The sequence below is a fragment of the Oncorhynchus kisutch genome, linkage group LG1 (assembly GCF_002021735.2).
Source record: "Oncorhynchus kisutch isolate 150728-3 linkage group LG1, Okis_V2, whole genome shotgun sequence".
Classification (NCBI taxonomy): domain Eukaryota; kingdom Metazoa; phylum Chordata; class Actinopteri; order Salmoniformes; family Salmonidae; genus Oncorhynchus; species Oncorhynchus kisutch.
Genome location: NC_034174.2, coordinates 45,760,270 through 45,787,778, shown reverse-complemented (window position 1 = coordinate 45,787,778; position 27,509 = coordinate 45,760,270). Strand labels below are relative to the sequence as shown.

Sequence of the window (27,509 nt, the reverse complement as noted above, 5' to 3'; positions counted from 1 at the left end):
ACATTCTTACCCTACAAAAATAAATTGTCCATTGTTTATAATCTATATACACTTGTGTTCCCTTATGTACTTTCTGTATTGATTTGTTGTTAATAAAAAAATATATTGAAAAAAATTCAAGGGAGGAGTCGAGGAACATGCCCATTTTCCTCGAAAGTATGTAATGTCACGATTTACAAAGCTTTACGATATTATAGAGATAAATTAATTATATCACATCTTGGAAAATATTTGTTATGTACTTCTGGTCGACGAAATTCATGCTTATGTTGGGTTTTTGAGCTAGCGCCCAATTGACTCCCATCCTTGTCCCAGCATCGCCCAGAACACATCGCGCAGTCCATTGACGACGCATGGGAACACACAATGTGCGTCACTACGATTCCAATGCCGTTTCCCATCTCCTCAAAGGTATCTATGGTATGGGTAACTACATATGTGGTGTCTGAAAGTGGGCATGTCAACATAAGTAGGAGGCTCATCAGCGCTCTGTAATTATTTTATTTAACCAGGCAAATCAGTTAAGAACAAATTCTAATTTACAATAACGGGTTACACAGTCCAAACCCAGACGACGCTTGGCCAATTGTGCGCCACCCTATGGTACTCCTAATCCCGGCTGGTTGTGATACAACCTGGATTCGAAACAGGGTGTCTATAGTGACACCTCTAGCACTGAAATGCCGTGCATTAAACTGGGGACCTCTTGGTTAGACGGTTTTGATTGTGTTATTCTGTCGTTTCTTAACCTCGTAATGTCGACGTCTGCTTCCTTCCTCGTGACAATTTAATTAGAATACAAAAATCCCCATAAAAATCCGTCAATTTAAAATAGAGATTTGTTTTTTTGCATTGGATGAGTCTCAATCCACCACATCCGTCTACGTAACACTTACGCACCTGCGCTGAAAGGTGACAAGAGCAAGAGCGGTGTTTGTCAGACCATGAGACATCCCAACAATCTGTCTTCTCACAAAATCGACTGTAGCGTTGGCCTACAAACTATAAGATGATTATTGGTGAACTGTGGGAAGCATTGGAGTCCACATGGGCCAGCATCCCTGTGGAACACTTTCGACACCTTGTAGAGTCCATGACCCAACAAATTGAGGCTGTTCTGAGAACAAAGGGAGGTGCCACTCAATATTAGGAAGGTGTTTCTTCATCTGTGATTTGATGGGCTATGTATGATAGGGACACCTGGCATGTTTGTTGTTGAATGTACTTTGTATTGTTACTGTATGCAGCAGTTGTGTCCAAGACAAATGTCCACTTAGGGGCAATAAAGTCAATCTTGAATTACCATTGGAAACACATTGGTCTGTCCTGAATGATAGGCCTACATGTTATTCTGATACATAGCCTATTCATCTTGGCATCTGTTTGTACATATGTTTATACTGCATGTTCACCTGCTCGGGGACTGCAGATTTAAATTTACTGTCATCCAAATCTGGTGCAATGGATCACTTCTCATATTCTGAGACTTATATTGTTCTACATTGCCCCAGCCAAACAAATGTAATACATATATACATATGACCTATTCAGCTCAAGCTAACAATCCTGAACCACAGATTTTACATGCAATGCAAGTACTGATAGATGGACTCTCAAAATTACACAAACATTTAGCTTGGGATGTTTCCCATGTGAACAGCATCCAAACTTATCATGCAGGAAAATAAAAAAAAGAAAGACTTTGTTGTGTTTGGGTCCACAAATGGGAAAACATTCCCTCTAAACATGAAGGATATTAAATAAGAGAACGGTGACTAAAATCTGGGTTTATAATTGCAATTCAACTTTGCCATGGTTTGCTGAGCTAGACACAGGTAACGTTAGCCTATTGCCCCTGAAAGGCCAACATCTAATTTCAGGGAAAAGTCCACAATGAAACTGACATTGAATGTGGAGAATGATACATTTGCAATAGAGCTGTGACCATGATCCCAATTGATAACTAAATATGGCCATTAATAATTGCATAATAACAAATAAGGCTACAACAACATACTGAGTTATAGGCTATTTATTAAATCCGTTTGCCAGCTCCAGGTAGGCTACACAAGTGGCACAAATTGACTTGCAATGGCTCCAGTGATATCGTCATTTCAATATGTTTATTGTATCAAATGGTAGGGTACAGTAACCTGCTATGGCATACCAATTAATAGCCTACTTAATTGCCAACAGATGCAAATGTAGCCTATCATTCTCCACATTTAATGCCATTTGAATCAGCTTTCCATACACTTCTGTTGACACACCCACTGCTCGAGCTACAAACTGCGCATTCTCCAAAAGGCATTTCGTTAAATCATTACATTAAAAAGACACCGATCTGGGATCAGTTTACCCTCTTTGGCAACAAATACTTCAAGATCAGTGCTTAGGGAGAACTCAACTGTGCTCAATGTTTATTCACTTATGAGAAATTTAAATTAGAGTGAAATAATTTTCTTCAATTGCAAAAGAAAATTATGCAAATAGTAGTACTAAAACTACAAACACCAACCATCCACTCTTGTAGTTGCAGTACAATACATCTAGACTTGGTTTACTGTGTATATTGAAGAATGAATTACAAAATGTGAGTATATACTTACTTAATCTAATATCAGTGGTCAGAGGGGCGGTTTCCAGGACAAAGGATTAGGCTTAATCTGTGTCGGGGAAACCGCCCATTGTATTTTCCTACAGTGCACAAACAAGTCCAAAACAATGTGTGAGAATCTGTACATTCAAATTAGAAGAAAACATAACTTTATTGCCCATATGAAATAGAGAAAAGAACAGCTCACACCAAGGCCTGCATCTGTTTCTGACTGCAGCACAATCTAATCTAAATTTCCTATGTTTTTTTAAACTCATTTAAGAAATATACATATTTTCTTTTCCTAAATGTCACAAGGGAGTATTTTGTTAACTTTGTTGAGGTTGTTTAACCACCAAACAGTTACAATTTTCAATATTTAACATTTGCATTCTTTAAATATGTATTATGCATTCTTTAAATATGACCACAAGCTTCCATTGAACAAAAAAATTTCTCTTGTAAAATTCAAGGAAAATTTTGTCCTACAATCAAAATAAAATGGGCACCTTCTACGACTGGGCCTATCCTCTCAGAAGCCTACGGAAGCAGACAGAAGAGAGAAGTTTGGGCTCCATATTGGAAGATGCCACTCAACTAATGACCCGTTTCTACTCACAGTCCGGGCAAAGAGAGCGTGACCACATAGTCCCAGAGAATGCATAAACGTCTTTAAATATTAAAAGCCAGCCGCTACTTTTGTGATAAAGAAAGGGTTTGCAACATAGTCACAGTTTAAAAAAGAAAAAAATTAAAGCACTTTTTCCCCCATTCATGGACACTATTTCAAGCATTTTATTCTTGTTGTCCAGCTTCAGTCCGCTTCGAGGGCAGCGACTTGTGTTCTCTTCAGTGGCCAAGAAGCCCAGTCCCTAAATGGATACATACGCATGTTTTACCAACATTGACATACAATCAATAAATCTGGTCAAATTTAACATAGCTCCACATACTGCAGGTCAAGCATGTAAACATTGGCCATGTCTGAATACCCATACCAGCGTACCACATACTTAAACTGCATACTATGTACTCATCGTCACATACTATTTAGCACATACCGTTTAGTAAAAAGTATGCCACGGCCACAATGCAGTAGCGGCTCCTGACTGGCTGAGCAGGTGGGGCGGGGCCGAGTGCAGGTGGATTTTTCCAAATTCAACAGATATGTATCGCATTAACCAGCCTGATAATAGCCAATTTCCAATTAGATGAATTTCTCCAAGCTGAATAGAATAAGGTGTAATAGTCTACCTATAACCAGCCTGAGAAGGATTATCACATTTGACCTATACCGTAGCCCATATAGCCAATCTATCCAATTGTAAAAAGGACCGAAGACAGAAACAGATCATTTGGTTCCATTTCAACATATTTATTAGTGAAACCAAAGTGCTGTAACATACACATTATATGAAATAAAATAGCCTAGTACATACAAACGTTTCAAATCAAAAGGCTATTGCACAGAAGGGAAAAAATGTGGGGTCTGTTGAATCGCAAATTCAGAACCACTGGACAGCAACATCGTAAACTAAAGCCCTGATCAACGGGAACAAGATAAGAATGACTGCTAAGTAGCCTAGTTGTGTTGTCTGGCTACTTGAAATGAACTTAGGGCCAATGATAAGCCGCCTATCACCTGCAGCCCACCTCTTCCAATGAATCGTGGAAAAGTGTGCATCAAATTCTACTAGGTGAAAAGCCGAAATGAGAACATCCAGGCATTTAAAACACTATTTTCAACAATGTACATACTAAAACGTTCTATTTTCGCATACTGAGAATGCGTTGTGCGCGATTACTGTTTTGGATTATTGGTGAATTTTGGTAGCACACCCCCATACCTGATTATCAGCTGTTGTCAAAGCCAAAATTAGTATGACATCCGGGCATTTAAAGTACTCTCGAAAAGCCACATACTACTCAAATGGACTAGGACGCAAGTATGGGTACTCAGTCACGACCATTGTCTAAGCATAATAGTGATCAGAAAATATCCTTACCTTTGAATCCTTCTTCAGGCATACACACTGAGAAGAGAGCACAGAAACAGTTGTTTGAAAATAGGATCATTCTATTCATAGGCAAATGCAAAAAAGGAATTTCTGGGTGTACGAAAGAACAAAAGGGAGAAAAACAAATTATGGAAAGAGACGAAAATAAACATACCCTGATAAACATCATCCATTGCTGCAAAATCTGCTATGGGTTCATCAGCCTGAAAGAAAAAAACACAGATTCAGGAATGAGCAACTGCATTCGCTGATCGTCTCCAGTAATCCCGTGACGACGTGTTCACTTTCCCATTAGATCCCCATCTGTCCGCACATCGTTCAACAAAAAGTCAACAATCTAAAATGGGGAGTGTTCGTACCTTCAGACAGATGACGCTCTCTGGGATGACTCCTAGGCTGCCGAGGGTGGCAGAATCGTCCGTAAGACAACGGCCGTCGATCGACAGGTTCTGATCAAACGGGGCCACGGAGAAGGCGTGCATGATCTGAGGGAGGACCATTACAACACACCAGAGTTAGGATCAGGAATGAATAGATTCAGAGTGGTGCAAAGGCAAGGAGGATATATTATGAATCCCTCGCCTGTATTTTCAACTCCTTGAGCGTCTGATTGGCTGAGACGATGAGTGCTTTCTCTCCCCGGAGCTTCCTGTGCCTCGTGCTCCTCCTGATCCCCGATTTGCCACCACTGGCCATGGGGGTGGGACTTGCGGCAGCACTGACAGTGCCGTCACTCAGCTTCTGACGCTTTGCCCCATCCTCTGACTGGACAGAGGGTCGTGTGACCAGAAAGCAAGGGCAACATTGGGTAATATTCCATGTCAATCATCCTTCAAAGGGCTTCTCACTTTTACATTATTGGTAAATAACTTAGAGTTTCCACAAAACTACTCAAACATTCGATTCTTAAGAGACTTATGAGCCATAAAAAGTGTAACTGAGGCGAGCAGTTTGTATCCTACCTGGCTGAAATCAGGGTCTCGCTCTCCATCCACCTTAGCAACAGGCTCCTCCCTCTCATCCTCTGCCTCCGACCCGCTCACATTCATCTCAGGAGCTGCATCCTTCAACTACAGAGGAAGACACGAGTTGTACTCTTCTCTGGAGATTCATACCATTTACATATTACACTGACAAGAACCATTTACTACAGAGAGAAAGAGGGAGAAGGGAGAACGAGAAAGAGACTCACCCTCTTGTCGTCTATGACTTTGCGTACGTAGACTGTGGCTTGTGCATACTCTCTCATGTCCCTCTGCTGCTGGAAAATGAAGCCTTCTCTGCAGTCCCTACACAACTCTGGACACACACATACACAGTCAAACAGTTCCTCTGCAGATCTCAAAAAATCAAATCACCAACAGTCACGCAGTCAAGGGGAAATCACGTGGGCTCAAATCTCACCAGGCTGGGTGGTGTACTCCACACTGGAGCCGTTGGGTGTGGCCCCGCTGATCCGGCAGATGGAGATTGGCTGATCAACCAGGAAGTGTCTGCTGATCACCTCCCATTCGTCGGGCCAGAGAAGAGCTATACTGTGCAGAGGGAACACCACACAACATGAGACCAGGAGGGATGGATGATAAAGACCAGAGAAGTGCTGTATAAAACACAACAACTTGAGTCAAGGGGGGTCAGAGGTCAGTGAAGTCACTCACTGTTGGGCGTCTCCCTTTAACATGGAGTCGAAGGTGAACATGAAGCCTCTATGTGGACATAGGAGCAAACTGTTCCCTACGCTTGACACTGGGGTGGTCTTAGTGGGCCTCCTATAGACAGACACAGAAAGACAGAGTCAGAGACATTCATGCCATCTTTGACTTTTTTTGGACTGCTTCACCATCCAAACTGTTGGATTTGGAAAGGACTTACCTGATGAACCTTCTCCACTCGTCTACAAAGAACAGAGGAACTATGTAGAGAATATCTGTCTCCTAAAACAAAGATGGGGTTGATCAGTATGTCAACAACATATATTCAGTTTATCCAATAGTATATTTACTCTAAGAATTGAAGGAAGGAATTGTTAGCCGTTTAATTACCAGCGTCCCAGCAGTCGTTAGCCATTTTATTACCAGCGTCCCAGCAGTCGTTAGCAATTTTATTACCAGCGTCCCAGCAGTCGTTAGCCATTTTATTACCAGCGTCCCAGCAGTCGTTAGCCATTTTATTACCAGCGTCCCAGCAGTCATTAGCCATTTTATTACCAGCGTCCCAGCAGTTATTAGCCATTTTATTACCAGCGTCCCAGCAGTTATTACCTGTTATTAGCCATGTACTACCTACTGTTATTACCTGTGGCCACTTGGTGAGTGTGGGCCTGTTCTTCTCCTGGAAGAGGTTGAGTAAGGAGCTCTTCTGTTCTGACGCCATCATCCTGTTCAGAGCCTCATTCTCCTTCCCCTCTCGCTCCAGCCTCTACAAGAAAACACAGGGGTATCACACAGTTAACACATTTACATTTTAGTCATTTAGCAGACACTGTTATCCAGAGTGACTTAGAGGAGTAATTAGGGTTAAGTGCCTTGCTCAAGGGCACATCTGAATTTCCGCCTAGACGGCTCTAACCAGTGAACTTACAGTTAGTGACAATGCTCTTAACCGCTAGGCTATCTGCCGCCCATTAACCATTTTTAGTTTTTTTACAAGGCTAGAAGACAAGTAGGAAGAGACATTTTTTTTTTACAGTATCTCTAATCCCTCCCACCACATCCGTCCGTCAGTCCCTTCTTACCAGGCACTGCTGACAGGGCTCCTGTAGCTGGGTGAACTGGGGGGCTTTGGGGAAGTACACCCTCAGTTTGGACCACACCTCCTCAGTCACCAGCCGCCGCTCGCTCTCCAGGATACTCAGACCGCCATGCCGACAGAGGATGTCCTCGTTGAAGGTCTTCATTTCCTCCTCGTCTCCGTCCAGGTTCTCTGGGCCGTACTCTGGAAACAGACAGCAATAGTCAAACAGTGAGAAATGCTTTGATAAAGACAAGAATCAGACAGCAATAATTCTCATGATCTCTGCACAAAGAGGGGAATGCATGTTGTTTCTCACCTGACTCTAATAATAATAGTGGAGTTCTCTACTCAGTCATTGTGATAACTGGTCGTTTTACAAGTTGTACGATTTGTGATCTCTGCTGGTTTGTGTACCTTTAGTAGCAGTGATCTCTGGTCCCTCTCCGTTGGTTTTGCCGTTGCTGTGCTTGGTCTCCTCCTCATCCTCCTCCAGCTGCTCCAAGGCCAACTGTCTCCAGCTCCGCAGAGACGTCTTGCCCGCCCAGTACCCCTCATCACTGTCGGACAGGGGTGAGACGTAAGAACACACACTTGCAGAGGATACAATTACTAAATGCAGTATTAAAACTGTATTACTATTCTTTTTTAAATAAGTGCATTCCGCTTACTTACAAAGTTATGGTTATTTTGACCAACCGTTTTACGATCACAAAATGTAATGTTGCCATGAATCTGAGGGAGTCAGCGGTTACCTTTTGGGCGGGCACTTGACAAGGTTGGTGACTTCTTTGTAATCCTCGGCCAGCTGGTTCTTTAGCCGCAGCACCCTGCATCTCTGCCCCACACATTCCTCACAGAGAGTTGAGCCTGGACACACAGGGTCACACAGAAGAGGTCAGAGGTTGCAGAGAGGAGCTGAGAATAACCACTGCACGTCAGCCATTGCAATGGGGCTTACCATCTAGCCTGGGCCCTCCTCCATATTTGTCGAAGAGAAGCTCTGCAGCTTTGACTGAGATCCTCTTGGCCTCCCCCACCTTGTCGGGGTGCAGTTTACCGTGAGAACACAGGAAGTTGCCGTTGTCGATTTCTTTGGTGACCGTCGAGTCATCCAGCCATTTCTTCAGCCACTCCAGAGGCACAAACTCATACTCTTGGCCTGGAAGAAAAAAAAAACAGCAACATGCAGGGTCCGACATTAACAAAGGGCCACAGGCCCAGGGCCAGTAAAAACATGTTAGGCTGGTGGATTTCGTCATTCACTGGCCCGACCGGACCAGTAACTTCTCAACGCATTTTGCGTTCCAGTTTGACATCAAATAAAAAATTGGTCACATGCACAACATATTTAGCAGATGTTACTTAAGCAATAAGGCCAGAGGAAGTGTGGTATATGGATAATATACCATGGCTAAGGGCTATTCTTAGGCAGGACACAGCCCTTAGCTGTGGTATATTGGCCATATATCACAAACCCCCGAGGTGCCTTATTGCTATAATAAACTGTTTACCAACATCATTAGAGCAGAAAAAATAAATGTTTTGTCATACCCATGGTATACCATGGCTGTCAGCCAAACAGTATTCAGGGCTCAAACCACCCAGTTTATAATGCGGTTTTGCGACATGTACTGATCAGTCACAGTCTGCCATTGAAAACCATTGAACAACACACGGAAAAGTCATGTTATTTGTATTTGAGCAATATGATTGGTCGTCAAAGGCCCACCACGCTCCCTGCATGTCACAACTTCTCATTCTCAAGAAGTACATACGTTGATGCACTGCACACGGGAGCTGTGCAGGTTGAAGAGCAAAAAGAAGAGCTCGTCAATCCACTCACTGAGCTTATTTATTTCAGGGAAAGTGATTTTAAAAAGTAAACCTTCAATAGTGAACATACCAGCAACATGCTGGCTACTTGATAACATGCAAAAAAATTAATTTAAAACTAGCATTCATATTGACATGCCTACTGCAGTGGAGTGCTGGAGTAGTGAACTACATGTAGTACAACTAGTAATTACCTACATGTTGCAGTAGCTTGGTGTTAGTTGAACTAAAGTCAAATCTAGGTAGTGTTTTCAGTAGTTCGCTACATGGCAAAAAAAAGTAGTTAACTACTGGAAATACACTACTTTTCTGCTAAAACAAAAGATGGGCGAAGTAGGCAAGAATTTCCTTTATTTTTTTCATCAGACCTACCGAATTCTCACTTGAAACAATTTTACATTCTGTAAACATATGAACCCTGTCCTTGCAATGTGTAGTCTGATTTACAATTTTTTCCAAAGCAGTTTGGATATAGTAAACTACTTTTTAAAAGTAACTTTATTAAGTAAACTATATGTTTCTTAAGGGGTAGCTTTACGGTAGCTTAACTTGTTACAGTGTAAAGTAATTGGTAAACTATATTTTCAGAGTAGCTTCTGGTGTGCCGAGAACAAACCTTTCCTAATCGTGATAAATTTGTTTAACACTCACTTATAAAACATGACCTGTGGAATGCACATGGAATTTTGACTTGGGAGCACCAGCACAGGAAAGATAATACATTGAATTACAGGCATGTTTACATCTGGATCGTTGTTTCATGTCCAGTTCGCTCAGGCTGTTACAGTATCATTTGAGGGGAGCGCATCACAAGCAAAGTCATTTGTATCATTTGTACCACACAGCCTCTGCCACAAAAGCAAACGCATGGCTTCGTGTCCGTGGTTGCACCTTTACTATTAAGCAAACCACTTGTCTGCAGCTCAAACCGTTAAAAACGGTGGAAACGTCTAGAAGCAACAACGGCACAGCCGTGACGTGGTAGACCATGCAAGCTCATAGAACAGAACCACTGAGTGCTGAAGCGCGTAAAAATAGTCTGTCCTCGGTTGCAACACTTACTACCGAGTTCCAAACGGCCTCTGGAAGCAACGTCAGCACATGAACTGTTCGTCGGGAGCTTCATGAAATGGGTTTCCATGGCCGAGCAGCACACAAGCCTAAAATGACCATGCACAATGCCAAGCTTCAGCTGGAGTGGTGTAAATCTCGTTGCCATTGGACTCTGGAGCAGTGGAAACACATTATCTTGGGTGATGAATCACACTTCACCATCTGGCAGTCCGAAAGACGAATCTGGGTTTGGCAGATGCCAGGAGAATGATACCTGCCCCAATGCATTGTGCCAACTTTAAAGTTTGGTGGAGGAGGCATAATGGTCTGGGGCTGTTTTTCATGGTTCAGGCTAGGCCCCTTAGTTCCAGTGAAGGGAAATCTTAACGTTACAGCATAAAATTACATTCTGTGCTTCCAACTGTGGCAACAGTTTGAGGAAGGCCTTTTCCTGTTTCAGCATGACAATGACCCCGTGCACAAAGCGAGATCCATACAGAAATGGTTTGTCGAGATCGGTGTGGAAGAACTGCACTGGCCTGCACAGAGCCAACTCGTATTTACTGGTTGGTGGCGCTGTCTGCTAAAACAGTTGGCTCATAATTCAATGGTTGTGTGTTCTAATCTCACATGGGCCAGAATTCTTTACTTTTGAGCCTTTATTTACAGTATTTTAGCCCAAGCCGACACACTTCTAAAAGTTTAAAAATACCTGTGAGAGGGGTCGCCCTTGTAGTAGTTGTAGGTTTTTAATACAGTACCCAAGACTAATTTGTGAGTTAATTTGAACATTGGAAAAAGAGCGACTGCGTAAATACCGCAATGGGGGTTGGATTGAATTGAGCCCCTAATCTTCATTTTCAATGTGATGATTGCACTTTTCTCCTCAACACAATACAGCAATAAATGCGAGTCCACATTTCAACTAGTTTTTCTGCACCCCATGGGGGATTCGAATGTACACTGCAAGTGTAAGACCTCGCAAGTGTACCCGGGTAGCTTGCCCCCCTGGGTACGAAAATGTTTGCACAAATTTAGATGGCCTCCAGAACATTCAAAAGCCTTGATTCCCACCCGAAATACAAAACAAAATGATTAAATACTTGATCAAATGTATCTTCCAGATTGGAAACATTTGTTGTAGTATTGTGTTTAGAGAGTCATGACTTTACAATTTAAATTAGGGCAGGGCGATATGGCCAAAATCTCCTATCCCAATATAAGTCATTTCATATCCCGATAACTGTACATATCACAATACTGCACATTTTCAGTAAATTCAATTAATAGTTGATCTAAAATGACCACGTAAAGGCATATTTCTTATTACATTTTAAATTATACTCAACAAATAAAACATGTGTTTATTTAGAACCTTTGAGCAAATGTTCAATTAAGCATGTAACAAAAGTATTAAATATTAATGTAAACAATCTAAAAAGGTTAAAAGAAAACACCAACTATAGTTGAAAAGACAAATAAGCCTAACATAAATATTTTTTTAAATGGTGGGGGCTTGCCTGTTTTGCATGTTATTTTGGCATTAATACGTGTCACATATCAATTTGCATTTGGTACCTTGGGTCAAGTGTTAGCACGAACTCACGAAACCCCTGTTTCTCGACCGTGTAAATTGAGGCCCATGTCTTTGCAGATTTAAGTTGTAACAGCAGCTGTTCTCGTTCCATCTTCGTGATTCTTTGCCATATAGTGTGCCGCGGGAAAAAGCTTCTTGCAACGTCTGAGTCAGGGGTTTGTTTTGAGCACTCGACTGTACTTTTTTGGGTCTCCTCTGTAGACTCTCCGTACTGTTTCACATGTTCCTTGCGTAGGTGGTAAAAGAGGTTAGTGGTGTTTGAGCCTGTTGTCAGGACTGGCCTCCGGGCATATTTTGCAGAGGACGTTTTTTTGGTCCGTGTCAGACTTTTCATACCCAAACCACGTCCATGTGACCGAAGTAGCCCCTCTTTTAGGTACGAGCTCTGTGTCACGTTCATTCTCCTCCATGTTTGTTTGTGTTGCAACTGTCCTTCCACACCGCACGCAAAACGCCCTCCAATTGACGAAATGATATTGCCGTAAAGAGTGTGATTTGCGACAAGGAAATAAACGATAGAGCATAATATGAAACGATTGACGTTTTTCTATCGTCACACGATATATATCGTCATATCGCCCAGCCCCAATTTAAATGACTGAAAATGTATGAATTCGGTGTAATGTTAGTCGTTTCGGAAATCGTCTAGGCCTAGTTGATCTGGACTGTTTTCGAAGTAAAAACATTAAACCCGTCTTCGAAGTCTGCCCACATTATCTTGAAAAATAAATCAAAACATGGCTGCTATATGAAATGCAACAGAAAATAAAAGAATGTGCCAGAAAACAATAAGGCTAAGTGGATTTGTACTCATTTGTTACCACTTAAGGCGTCCGCATGCTTCCCATCCAAAACGGGTTGAGCATATATTATGATGACATTGTGTGACCTTTGTTTGTTTTGGTCTTCGGCAAGTGTTTTGTCGGCTGTTCGTGCACACTACACTTTGGTAGCCGAAGTCTACGCCCGTTCGTCGATGATCAACAGTAGGGATTCCTCAATTAAGTGTTTGTTGTCATTCAACGAGAGAACTCGTTTTCATGTGAATTTTCTCACTTGAGAAATACTACACCAAACATCCTAGTTACAAGTAAAAGTGTGTGACTAAAATGCGGACCACACCGCTTGAGACGCATGCCCTGCAAAATACATTTACACATAGATGTTATTCAATCACGGCACCCACACTTCTCACGAGCGTCTGCGTAGCCGGGCATTAAAATAGAACTTGGTTCTATTGTGAAGCTTAATGCACTGCAAGTCCCGCCTCCTCAATAGTTTATAGAAGCATATACCCACGTGGGTGATTGAAAGATGAACTAAGGTCCACACTCCAGTCCAGTTGGTAGTGCACCTTAAAGTTGGTTGCCACCACCATACAAAGTCCAAAGAAGAAGACGAAGAAGCCTGAAGGAGGAGAGATTACTAGAAATTAACTCGGTTGACCCTTTTATCTGTGGATTAATTGTCGGAATAGAGGACCTTGTGCATTTCAGTTAAAATAACAACCCAATGTTTACATCCCAGGACAAATTAGCTAGCAACAGCAAGCTAGCTAGCTAGCTAAACGTCCCCAAAATAATATAGTTGGTTCAGAGTTCATTTTGATATTTCAACCTGCGTGTCCTGATCGCGCCTTGTGTGGGTGGACAAAATCAACATGCGCACGAGCGGTCTGGTAAGCATGTAAGACCTCCTCGGCAAAACCGCCAAAATTTATTACAGATTTCTTGAGTTATGTTAGACTACTTGAGACTATTTTGAGGAAGTGGCTACGGTTTCTCAAGAGACAGAGTACTATTGCCCTTTTTTCAAGTGAAGGTCTTTTAGATTGACGCACGGTTGGATTTTAAGTAATATAAATAAAAAAATCCCCATTAAAATCTGTCAGTTTAAGCTAGAGATCTAAGGTGTTTAGCATGGGCTGAGTCTCAATCCAACGCATCCACCTACGTTGACCATCTGCATCTGTGGTGGAAGGTAGCCGAGTAACAGAGGTGTGTCTTCAGACAATGAGACATCCCGAAAATCGGCCTCCTCATGAAAACGTCTGTAGCGTTTTGTTCTAGAACCCCCACAAGTGCCACGGGAATCGTACAAAGTCGACAATGCTGATGTGCCAACTTTATTTGTAGCGTCCGAACCGTTTGAGCTACAAACTAATATGACCCCATTATGGAAAAGAGTGACTCGATTTGCTCTCCAAACCCCCACAAGTGTCACCGGACTTGTCTGAATGTAACCCATACAAATAAATGGAAGTATGGAGGGAGGTAATTTTGTGGCAACAAAAAAAATTAGCTTTCTTATATTTCCTAGATATTTTTTTATTTTACCTTTATTTAACTAGGCATAGGCAAGTCAGTTAAGAACAAATTCTTATTTTCAATGACGGCCTAGGAACAGTGGGTTAACAGTGGGAATGACAGATTTGTACCTTGTCAGCTCGAGGATTTGAACATGAAACCTTTCGGTTACTAGTCCAACGCTCTAACCACTAGGCTACCCTGCAGCCCCAACATGACTGCAGCCCCAGCCGTCTTTATTTTTTTTATTTTTTTAACCATTTCTGAATGTGTTATTGAATGCGTTTATTTTTTAATTATAAAAAAAAAAGTTACCTTTCATAACTAGGCAAGTCAGTTAAGAGCAAATTCTTATTTACAATGACGGCCTACCCCGGCCAAACCTGGACGACGCTGGGCCAATTGTGCGCCGCCCTATGGGACTCCCAATCACGGCCAGATGTGATACGCTATAGTAGTAAAGGACAAATTCAATGTTTTATCAAATCAATTCAAAATAGCTAAAAGACCCATGGTATATCCATCTCAAAACAATTCCATATGTATTTTTGGCTACAAAAATCACAACTCGCACATGCTCATACTTTTTCAGTTCGGACATTTTTAGGCACATAGGCGAGTAAAATGGTCACTCTGTAGTCTTGAAATTCACTCACAGAGATGATGAAGGAGCAACATTGTCCCCCCTCCTCAGTGTAAAGAAATTAGACTGGAGCCATCCACAGCACACACAAATCACACTGCAAACAGGTACCGGGAGGCGGGACAGATAGCAGAGTGTCAAACTAGCAGTCTTTCCCTTGTGTCGCTCACTTTGTGACTGACATGTGCCTGTCCTAGCAATAGATCTCTAGAAGATGCATATCGTTCATTCTTGCGAATGGGCTCAGCTGACTTTTTTCTGAATAGCGAATTGAAAAGTAGCGTATTAATTTAAGTGGAAAAAGCTGTGGGCTGAAAAATAGTCGGTTTAGCCGACAGCCAGCGCTAGTGGAAAACACTGGCATTAAACATCATGAACATAGAACTACTTCCATATTGCAATATTGTGACATGTCTGGGGTAATGTTTTTACCAACCGTCTTCCGCAGGTAAAAGCTCGTAGAGTTCCTTCACCTCTTCGTGCTTGGCCTTGCCCTTGTCGACGCTCTGCTTGCGCATGTCGGCCATTTCCAGGCACCACTCTTCAAACTTCCTGTTGTCTCGGTCCACCAGCCTCCCCAGAAAGCCTGGCACAGATAGAGGGCTCCCACTGACATCACAGCTCCCATCGCTGGGTTCAAAGGTCATACAACCACAACATTCTAACCAGGCCTCTGCAGCAACAGGTAGTGTACCATGCACATTTAGGCAATTTTACAATAGCAGGGAATATCAAACTACACAGTTCACCCGGGAATAACCTTACTAGAGAATAGCTTTTACCACCTTTTACATTTATTCTTAACTATTTTTATCTGGGGTGTTGACTTGTTGACTATTTGAATCAAGTATGTCTAAGGTCTGTACACACTGCAGCCCTTTAGCTAGCTCAATTCTTACCTTGCACATAATGTATTGTACAACAGTAATCACCAGGTGCAGTACAGTAGTTCGATCCTCACCTGGCACCTCAACGTTGGTCTCCATGGGGTCAGTGTCCTCCTCTCTCTGGCATTTGTACACAAGCATGTAGGCATTTCTGGAGCAGTGATATCCTTTACTGCACTTGGGCTTACGGGTCTGGGACTTCACCGTCTCGGCTGGAGAAAGACCAGAAGAACAGCAGCGAATGCGTATAAGAGAAAAAGTGATCAAGAGTGGAAAGGGTAGGACTTTTACCACTAAACAACTGTCCATTTTTAACCAAGATGTATTACAAAACAATACTGCTACAATTCAGGGAAGTGAAGGGAAAGAAAAGGGAGGAGAGGTGAAGGGGGTATATATGGACTAAGGGAGGGAGGAGCAGGGACTCAGGGAGGCTCACCGATGTCCTCCTCGATGCCCAGCTGTAGCTTTTTGCCTTCCATCTTCTCAATCTCCTCGTCGTTGAACTTGTACCAGTCGCTGGTGCGGGCGTCTCGCACATGGGCGATGTAGTGACCCGAGTAGGCGCTAACCCCGCGGTGGATCAGGACCGCACTCAGCTCGTACACACACTTCTCATCTTCTGGGGACGTCACCCAAAGAGGCCCAAAAAACAAACAAACACACATACACACACAGACTAACCAACTTTCCACAGCATGGATTATGTGTCTGCAGCCTTTACACCATGGGTCTTTACATTTGATTTCATTCACTTTTTGACCCCACCCTACCATGAGACATCCATGTCTTCATAACTGGAAAAGATAAATGGTTGAGTTTGATATATTTTTTTTTAAACTTACAGAACAGGGTTGTCAAACTGTTGTATAATTACAATAAAAATTACATCTAAAAATGCATAAAATCTGTTTTACCGTTTTCACATATGTAGCTTATTTGACATTTGTGTTGTGTTGTGCCCGTCATCGGTTGAGGCACAGCCTACTCTTGAATTGAGGATGGGTGTCATTTCAAATCATAGAAATATCATTGATAGAATGGAGATAACCATTCAGACCACTGCAATTTAGCTAGTAAATCAATTACATTTTTTACTTCCAATTAGTACCACAAAGATGGCTGCCGTTCCACCCACCATTGAATGTAGACCTAAATGGTCATGCCTATTCGATTATCTATATTTTTAGGATTTCAATAGTTTTCCTATGGCAGATTGACAGTGTAATTTTAAACAAATTATATTCCCATTCAAGTCAGGATCTCTGAAGTGTGGACCTCCAACCATCTTTGTGCTAACATTTGAAAGTTGAACATTTGAATTGTATTCCCATTTTAGTACATTTATCAGCCAAAACATGTCACCCACCCTGTATTCAAGAACATGCTGTGTCTCAACCGATAGCGGGCACAACACACTTCAGATTATGTAATAGGATCCAAGTAACATATGCAAAAATGAAAAACAAAACTGATTTTACACATCAAACACTTTATGTGAAAGGTAAACAAAGGACTTCATTTTTTTATTACAAAATTAAAATCATCAAAAATGGACAATGTCAATCGTTTATTTTTTTCCAGTGATGACGACATGGATGTCTCACGGTATGGTGGGGTATGCAAAAATCTAAGTTACTTTTAGACCATTTGTACCATGGGCAAATATGCATAGAAAGTTTCATTAAAATCAAAAGGGGTGCAGTAAAAAGTGATTTAAATCAAATGGAACAACCCTCACACCATTGTCAAAAATACTTTCTCACAGAACTTCAGTCATGTAGCGCAACATGGGCTATTCTCGGTCAACATTTAAGGGCAATCAAAGAAAATGAACAAAAAAAAATACGCTCTTCACTGCATAACTGATTATTTAGCTGGTGTCCTATAAATAACACTGTGCCAAGTGACAATTCTTTGTCATGGTATTTTCTTACTGTATTAACATGTGACACGTGGTCTCTAGCAGCTGTCTCCAGTTCCCTTTCTATTTTATTAATTAAATGTGTTCCTGGTTACAATTGTGAATTGAACTGACCTTCTGAGAGTGTCAGCTTCCCATATTAGGTCAATACTGCTGTCTACTGGTCATTTTTAAAGGTAAAATATGTCTGTCTCCTGCACCATAAATGGCATTTAAACAAGAGAGAATCAATCAAATGGAAATAATTTGTAAGACAACAAAGTAATGCCTTTCATTTGTATAGGTTTAATATGTCAACATTTATTGATCTTGAATGCAATGTCTGCAATATGATTCCAAATCAGCCAGGAAAGAAACGTATTTTCTCATTCAGCTAAAGGTCTCCATCTACCAGCAGGAAAACAAATTTCTTCATTTGATCCTAGTTGGCTTTTGTATGTATGGATGTCATGGCAAATAAATAAACAAATGCTAGCCTCCATGACCTAAATCGAGAGAAATTTTCGAAGAAGTGATGAGCCGGTCGTAGCTAGAATAATTAAAGAATGTAAACAGTACATTTGGTCACATGTAGGAAGTAAGGCAGTCTTTATATATCACCAAATATGCACGTAGTCATGAAATGTTGTATTTGTACTCTTGAATGTGTTACAATGTACGATACCTACATTTTCTTGCCAGAGGGGTTTAAATCGTCACGAGGAAAGAGGGGGAAATAGGTCACGGGTAGGCGTGTCCGAGCGTAGAAGATGACGCGCTATCCATCTTTATCATTAATTATTTGGTCACATGTATAAATTGAGGACAGCGTGTTTTGCCATTGAGAGGCTGGCAATACCTTTTTCCTCCAGAAACGGGCCCATGTCCAGCTGCTCTGGGAAACTGATGAAGGTGTTGAGCTTCTTCTTGTGACCCGTTTGTCTGGAAACCAGAGGAGGAGAGACCACATTCAGCAACACCACTGAGTTGTTGCATTGACCCTCAGTATATGGCCACTACTCAGGGTAGGTAGTGAAGAGTGGTAGACTAGAGACTACAAAACTACAGATGGAATGAATGAATCAAACTGACCTGTCGAAAACGAAACGCATGAGCTGCAGGTTGAGTACCCGTGGGAGGCTGTGCAGTTTGATGCGTCGAGCGGCATTCTGTTTGCTCTGGCAGCTTTCACAGAAGTAGCGGTTGTCACCATCCAACTTCTCCTCCTGCAGAGACAATTCACAGGATAATATTTTTTTTAAACAACTCAAATCAACAACTCACAAATGTTTTTTTTTTTTACTGTAAGATGCTGTTGAAACATGCTGAATATATTTCTATGAGATGCCAGAAGAGCACTTTACTTAGTTGTCAGGTCCTTGCTTATTTTGAGAGCCGTGTTAGCTAGCAAATGTTGTGATATCTTGTTACGGGAATTTTCACCTATAATGACTATTTATGTATACATTTCAATCAGGCCTGGCGAGTCAGAATACTATTATGTTCTGTATATGTACTAATCAGAATACTATTATGTTACTGTATATGTACTAATCAGAATACTATTATGTTACTGTACATGTATGAATTTTCTTTCTTGATCCCAGTACTGAAAATAATGTGGTGAATGTGGTCAAGAGTTTAGAACAATGACGGTCTGTTCCTTGGTACAAATGAATGAACTATATCTCCAGACTAACTAGAATGCCTATCTACACTGGCTGTAGGCGAGGAGGGAAGGCTTGAGAACTATAGAGCCTTTCTACCAGTGTCAAGAAGAGACGGAACATTTAGAAAACGCTGACGTCATTTTCAGTTTATAACCTGTGGTAAAATGTGTAAGTACTCAGTACTCTCTTGAATAAACTCTGCTGTCTGACTTTAAGACTGGGCTCTGTATATCATTATAGAATAAGGGAATTACAAATCCTTATGAATTGACAGAGTGTTTAATTTTAATTGGATATTAAAACATAAAGGAATTCAATTACTCTAACATATCTTTAGTGTGGCTAGCAGGTAAGAGCAATTACAGCGCTTGTAGGCTAAATACAGCTGGCAAAATGTCTTATATTAACAGAGAAAATCCATGTCCATGGTTGAAACATATTTACTAGTTTCGGGGTTCATCTGGATCTGTGAAGGTAACGTGTTGGTTGAGCTGATGCAAGGACGAACACCAAACGCACAAATAGTTCTGGGTGCCAGCGTGCAAAAGAAGTAACCATGATGAAACATAGCAACGTCGGAGCACATGTGCTGTGATATGCATTGCTAAATATCATACCTTTTGGGGCCTCCCGAGTGGCGCAGCGTTCTAAGGCACTGCATCGCAGTGCTAGAGACATCATTACAGAACCGGGTTCGAACCCGGCCTGTGTCGCGACCGGGAAACCCATGAGGCAGCGGACTATCATCCCAGCGCCGTTAGGGGAAGGTTTGGCCGGCCGGGATGTCCTTGTCCCATCTCGCTCTAGCAACTCCTGTGGCAGGCCGGGCACATGCACGCTGACATGGTCGCCAGTTGGACAGTGTTTCCTCCGACACATTGGTGCGGTTGGCTTCCGGGTCAAGCAAGCTGTGTGTCATGAAGCATTACGGCTCTCGACATTCGCCTCTCCCGAGTACGTACCGGAGTTGCAGCGATGGGACAAGACTAACCACCAATCGGATATCACGAAATAGGGGAGAAAAAAAAGAGTAAAAAGTAAAGAAAAAATATGTACAGTACCAGTCCAAAGTTTGGACACCTCGACATTCGCCTCTCCCGAGTACGTACCGGAGTTGCAGCGATGGGACAAGACTAACCACCAATTGGATATCACGAAATAGGGGAGAAAAAAATTGTAAAAAGTAAAGAAAAAATATGTACAGTACCAGTCCAAAGTTTCCCGGACACCTACTCCTTCACCTATTCAAGACTTTTTTTAAAATTATGTTCTACATTGTAGAATAGTGAAGACATCAAAACTATGAAATAACACATATGGAATCATGTAGTAACCAAAAAAGTGTTATATATAAGATTCTTCAAAGTAGCCACCCTTTACCTTGATGACAGCTTTGCACACTTGACATTCTCTCAACCAGCTTCATGAGGTAGTCACCTGGAATGCATTTCAATTAACAGGTGTGCTTTCCTTCTTAATGCATTTGAGCCAATCAGTTGTTTTGTGACCAGGTAGGGTTGGGATACAGATGATATCCCTATTTGGTAAAAGACCAAGTCCATATTAATGACAAGAACAGCTCAAATAAGCCTAGAGAAACAAGAGTCCATCAATACTTCAAGACATGAAGGTCAGTCAATTCTGAAAATTAAAGAACTTTCTTCAAGTGCAGTCGCAAAAATCATCTAGCCCTATGATGAAACTGGCTCTCATGAAGACCACCACAGGAAAGGAAGACCCAGAGTTACCTCTGCTGCAGAGGATAAGTTCATTCACGTTACCAGCCCAAATAAATGCTTCAGAGTTCAAGTAACAGACATATCTCAACATCAACTGTTCAGAGGAGACTGACAGGCCTTCATGGTAGAATTGCCGCAAAGAAACCACTACTAAAGAGCACCAATAAGAATAAGAGACTTGCTTAGGCCAAGAAACACAAACAATGGACATTAGACCGGTGGAAATCTGTCCTTTGGTCTGAGGAGTCCAAATTTGAGATTTTTGGTTCCAACAGCCGTGTCTTTGTGAGACGCAGAGTAGGTGAACGGATGATCTCTGCATGTGTGGTTCCCACCGTGAAGCATGGAGATGGTGTGATGGTGCTTTGCTGGTGATACTGTCAATTATGTATTTAGAATTCAAGGCATATTTAACCAGCATGGCTACCACAGCATTCTGCAGCGATACACCATCCCATCTGGTTTGCGCTTAGTGGGAATATCATTTGTTTTTCAACAGTGACCCAAAACACACCTCCAGGCTGTGTAAGAACTATTTGACCAAGAAGGAGAGTGATGGAGTGCTGCATTGGATGACCTGGCCTCCAATCACTCAACCTCAACCCAATTGAAATGCTTTGGGATGAGTTGGACCGCAGAGTGAAGGAAAATCAGCCAACAAGTGCTCAGCATGTGGGAACTCCTTCAAGACTGTTGGAAAATCATTCCAGGTGAAGCTGGTTGAGAGAATGCCAAGACTGTGCAAAGCTGTCATCAAGGCAAAGGGTGGCGACTTTGAAGAATCTCAAATATATTTTGAATTGTTTAACACTTTTTTTGGTTACTACATGATTCCATATGTGTTATTTCATAGTTTTGATGTCTTCACTATTATTCTACAATGTAGAAAATAGTAAAAATAAAGAAAAATCCTTAAATGAGTAGGTGTGTCCTAACCTTTGACTGGTATATATATCATAACTTTGATTAAATAATAATGGGCAAATTTGACATGTTTTGAATCGCACAGTATTCATGTTCATAACATTATCTACATGGTGTAGCTGAAATTTAGCAATTCCGTTTTCTGGGTCACGGAACAACACATTTTTGGTTGGTGGCCCTTGGCATATACCGGGGCCCATCTTTATGTAGCTCCGCTATTACCAGGGGATATAACCCTGATGTCATAATTAATTGTTACTTACGGAACACTGATGTCAAAATGCATTAATACCTTGGGGAACACTGATGTCATTATACAATGTTTCAAGTTTTAATGTCACGTGCCCAAGTACAGTGAAAAGCCTTTCTTGCAAGTTCTAAACCCAACAGTGCAGTAATCAATATAAATGTAGTACTAAAAATAACAAGGTAGAACAAAAACACAAATAAAAATAAGACATAAAAAGACATGACTAGTGAGTAAGCTATATACAGGGTCAGTTCAAATACCATATTTACAATGTGCAGGTATACTGGAGCGATAGAGGTAGATATGTATAGGGGAAAGGTGACTAGGCATCAGGATATTTGATAAACAAAGTAGCAACAGCGTATATGATGATTGTATGCGACTGTGTGTCTGGAGTCAGTATAAATGTGTGTGCGAGCAAATGGAGTGTGTGTGTGTTGAAGTGTCAGTGTGCATGAGTGTGTAGAGTCATGTGAGTGTGCATAGAGACCGTTCAAAAATACATGTAATCCAAGGGTCAACTCAGATAATATGTGTAGACATTTTGTTAGCTATTTAGCAGTCTTATGGCTTCATTGTTACCTTGGGGAACTGATGTCATAATGCATGGTTACCTTGAGGAACTCTGTGACACATTCTGTAAGGTTCTTGTGGCCCTGGATGTTGAGCTCCAGTTCGTAGAATCGGGACGGCAGAGGTGAAGCACGACCACACTGGTTACACCTGTGTTGTAAAGCCAGACAGAGAAACACTCAGGGACAGGTTTACTCAGTGTCCGTACCAGTGCAAAGTCTGCACCTGTTATTTTAGATTTTTTTTGCAGAGGGTTGAAATGTATCGGTGTTGTGTAGAAGTCTGGATTGATTTAAGGCAACAACAAAAAACAAGGTAGTGCAATTACGTTTTGATCTTGATCCAAAAATCATACATGGCAAAAGCGTGGCCCGGATAAAAGGATAACCTTTGCAGCCACAAAGCCAGAACCTCTAGTTAAAAACCCTAGTGTCCGGTCTGACATGGACTGTCCAGTTAACCTGACACAGCACTTTTCCAACTGCCTTTATGATGCTAATAAAAGACTGTTAAATCCTGTTGCATTTCTGACTGGCACCACCACTGATATCAAAGTACAAAATAGTCAGACGCTTGACTTTATAAAACCCAGCAATAAAGCAAGAAAGTACAAGGAAATCTCTCATGGCAACCTGAAGATTTCAAATTCTAACAAATAAAACTACAACTAGGTTGTTAGAATGTTATTTAAGTCTGATTAAAGTTGACGGCTGAATGTAGTCCTGGCTTACACAGTGACGTAAGACATCTGGCCACAGAACTGCTGCTGGATGACATTATGCAGGTTTGGGTTCTTCTGTTTGGATAAGGTGTCCTCCAATAGCGAGAGGAAGAGCTTGGAAAACTCTTGAGCATCCTGAAAGCGAAAGGAAAGAAGACGGGCAGTAGAAAGAGTCAAATAAAAACACAGTTTCAACTTTAAAATTGTATTATTTGTTTTCCTCCTATAGCCACTATCAAAACAAATAAGCTTCATCCAAACATTGTGAACTCTTCACACAGACTTTCCTGTACATGTATAAAAAAATATATATATATTTTTTAAAGATAATTGGGACCCTCTACCTGCTGTTGTCCTGTGTCCAGCCCCAGAGCCTTGACCAGCCCTGAGGGGTCGATGTACCTTCTGTTGCTGTTCTGTAGAAGTGCAAACAGGTACTGCAGGTGTTCACATATGCTGCGAGGCTCGTAGTCTGAGAAAGGGAAAATTGTGTTTCAGCTCTACAATTTGGGTTTACCTGAGGCCACCTATACAGTTGGCCTGATCTCTGAGGGCTTGCACACCTGAGTCCATGTTGTGCTCCTCTGCCCTGGCGTTCTGACACAGGTACAGGGTCCTACGCAGCTCCAGGTTGTGGAACCACACCTGCAGAAAGGTGTTGACGTAACATGTGGCGCCCAGGTTTGTCAGACCCACAAACGTGTTCTAAGAGGGAGAAAGAAAGCGATGGACAAGTACAAACAAATTTGTCTCTTACTCATCCAGTGTTTTCACATCAGTGCAGATCAAAAGGCAGACATTTTAACTTGAAGTGGAACTAAGTAATGTGGATTCACAAACAGGCAGGAGCACATCCTTGCAGATGTGTTCATTGTGAATGTTGTGGAAGTATGCCTACCTTGTCCCGGCGCTCCGAGTTAGGATCGTCAATGTTGTGGAAGGTGTTCTCGTCAATCTCTCCCAACCAGGCATGTTCCCCAATACCGACAAGACAATTTGGGTTCCCTTTGCAATTCCTCCTGTATAAGCAAAGTCAGAGTGAGAGACGTCAATAGCCTAACAACAACTTCTTTCACACATTATTAACTTGAACGCAATTGGGAGACTGTCTTCTGGGTGGGGCGTTAAAAGTTCCTTCATTCATTCATTGGATTCCTATCTCCTTTCTATAATATCATCTCTGGCAACGGCACCATGCAATACACCCTGGACTAAAGAGGTAGACAAATAGGAAAAATGTGCTAGACCCTCGGATAAATTACATATTTCTCGTGGTAGGAATATTGCAATAAATATATTCAATGGCTATATGATCAATGGCTCATTCGAGAGAAGACATCCTCCTGAGTTATGACATCAACTAGTATTGAAATCTGTGATACACCCTGGATTCGAACCAGGGACTGTAGTGACGCCTCTGGCACTGAAATGCAGTGCCTTAGACCGCTGCGTCCATGTGGTAACTATTTAACTGTACTAGAATGCTCAAAGGGCTGCTAAAATTTTATATATTGGTATCAGGTTTTTTGGCAAGGAAAATATTGGATATCATATTGGCCAAAAATGTCATATCGGTGCATCACTATTATTTTTATTTGTCAAACTGCAGCCGAGCACCGATGATCATGTCACCAGAATAAGACCCTTGATATTTATTGGAAAGGAGCATCAAGCTCATCGCCTTGCATTTTCACCACCCTGTGAAGTTCATATTTCATCACTAGCCTAATAAACTGCATGCTTTCCCGATGAGTCATAGTGGGAGGACCACACAACAATATGTGACAATGTTTACTTTGGTATGATGTTATATCAATAATTGCACAGAAAAGCATTTACACCAATTTTTTGGGGCTTAATTGTCTTGTTTCCATCAGGCCTGTCATTAACGGTTACATTGTTTATCCAACATCCACTTTACTCATGTAAAAAGGTTGGATGGAAACCTGGTTAATGATGTCAACATTTGTCTCGTGATGCACTTGACATGATAACCGTGTCAGAGTTTGGAACGACCCCCCCCCCCTTTTTGTTCCATGCTAGCTGAAGACCAAGCTAGCCAGTAACTAGCAAACACCAGACACAGATGAAAGGGTAAACAAGTATCTTTGCCATAGACGAAGTGTAAACCTTTAATTATTTTTGCTGACAACCTATAGTCAAATTTTGGCACCAGTAGAGTAGCTATATAAACCCCACACCCCTCTGCAAACACCTTCTCCTATGTTGGTTACAAGGGGGTACTTATTTAAATTAGGTAAGAGAATATCATGTTACCATTGGTGTATTAAAATTAGCATTAGGGGGTCACTTTATCCCCTTAAATATTCCAGCCTCCTGAATACAAGTGTTTGACATGTGGGAGGGGGCCAGTAGGGTAACGTTACAAATGTCATTTTTTATACTTTGGTCATTATATTTCTAACTGTTTTTGTCCAAATTTCATTCAATTTCATGAAACATGATTTTGACTGTTCCATGGCAAGTAGCCCTTTTGTGCATAGAGTTCTATGGTTTGTTAAACTTGAAATCAATGGTTGTTTGTTAGTTATACATTTTAAAGTAAAGAAAAATTATAAGTTTCAGCGTAATTCCGTTACCAAAGAATTGTCTATACCATTCAGTAATGTGAATATCAAAATACTACAGGAAATGAAAACATGTAATGACAAGTGCATCGCCTGTCTTTCCATAGATGGAATCTCATTGTGTAGCCTATGTATACACATGATATTCAACCGACTAGTTAACTACAAGATAATAAAATAGCAGACAAAAGGTAGTTGTGAAACAATCAATTCACCCTTAATGTTCTCGCAACATTATAGCAGTTGAATATGACAAAGGACACGTTTAGACATTGGGAATTGAAGAAATTAGCTAGGGGGAAAAAATATGTAGCTAAACTTGCACATTTACCTGCATGCTCCCCTCTTGCACGCCGGTACACAGATTCGGTAAGCTATCTCAATATGTTCCCGTTGTATGTCCTCTGGTCTCACCGACTCGACCCAGCGCCAGGCTGCTTTCTCAAGCTGTACGCGAGGCGCCATTCTGCAAGAAAACAGAGCCTACCATGGGTACCCTGACAAAGAGGTGCCGAGGATGCTGCGGCCTAACTCGCGCTGCTACTGGCACAGCTGCAGTCACTCAACGTCGTTAGCTAGCTAACGTTAGCCTGTTGGCTAAATGTAGGGATCCAGTCGTCGGCGAAAAAAAGGCCTAACAAATATTGTAGCTACAACGTTAATCACATCAGGCAAGCAGTTCAAATGACATAAGACTTGAATTACACAATCTAAACATTCTTCCAACATACATAGGCTAACACTAGAATCATGTCAGCTGATGCATTGTCGTAGCTAACTAGCTACCAATCATAATGTTAGCTAGCTTGTCAGATATTCCCCACTGCAAATAACTGCGTAGCTAGCTAGCTAGGTCTAAAGCTAACGTTAGCTAGCTAGCTAGCTAGCCATCATTTCTTGTTAGCGGATAATATAAATATGTTTTATTTTTTTAATTAAATGTACATTCGAACCTTTCGTGCGTGTATCACAAACTTCTGATTGTGCAGCTGCATATATTTTCATATTTTATTCAGTTTGTTTTAGATTTAGCGCCCTTGCGTCAGTTTTTAAATAAATAATTTCCTCCTTCAGTTTTAGGCGCAAGTACTAACGCATGACATGCGATTGATGTCGACGCAGCTACGTAGCCACTTTCAAAGAAAATGCGGGGGACTTCATAAAAATAGAGAGGAAGAGGCGAAGCGAGAGGTTTTACCACAGATAGAACAATGAGACAGATATTTCACCGGATGTATAAATGTGAAGCATCCGCTTGTCGTTTCTACTCATTATCAATAATGACAGTGAGAAGCCCACTTGCCGGGAGTGGGAGAAGATGGAACGAGATGGATTTTGTCCGACATTCTGCAAATGTTCTCATCGATTAATCATTAAACGTCAACACAGTGTTCCCAAAACTAGAATATGTTATAAACATAGTGAATTAAAGTCTAGTAGACTTTACCCTTTGTAAAAGTTTTAAAAATCGCGTT

At 41.5% G+C, this 27,509-nt stretch overlaps 1 protein-coding gene across 2 annotated transcripts; it reads right to left on the bottom strand.

Annotated features, from left to right (window-relative positions):
• Window positions 1-2,017: 2,017 nt before the first annotated feature.
• Window positions 2,018-27,241, bottom strand: usp48 (ubiquitin specific peptidase 48). 2 transcript variants are annotated; one of them, XM_020485824.2, is made up of 27 exons: window positions 26,988-27,241; window positions 26,366-26,500; window positions 24,345-24,465; window positions 24,010-24,151; window positions 23,791-23,918; window positions 23,457-23,581; window positions 22,767-22,875; window positions 18,662-18,795; window positions 18,429-18,511; window positions 16,106-16,288; window positions 15,741-15,878; window positions 15,216-15,365; window positions 8,306-8,506; window positions 8,100-8,214; window positions 7,762-7,904; window positions 7,349-7,548; window positions 6,910-7,032; window positions 6,487-6,548; window positions 6,273-6,383; window positions 6,019-6,149; window positions 5,807-5,913; window positions 5,577-5,684; window positions 5,197-5,379; window positions 4,974-5,099; window positions 4,769-4,817; window positions 4,603-4,629; window positions 2,018-3,468 (listed from the first exon to the last, which is right to left on the bottom strand). In XM_020485824.2, the coding sequence occupies exons 2-27, from the start codon at window positions 26,497-26,499 to the stop codon at window positions 3,446-3,448; spliced, it is 3,156 nt and encodes a 1,051-aa protein (XP_020341413.1). In that variant the 5' UTR covers window position 26,500; window positions 26,988-27,241; the 3' UTR covers window positions 2,018-3,445. The 2 variants fall into 2 exon arrangements, with proteins under 2 accessions (XP_020341413.1, XP_020341421.1); XM_020485832.2 differs by having other exon boundaries at window positions 16,106-16,285.
• Window positions 27,242-27,509: the final 268 nt, after the last annotated feature.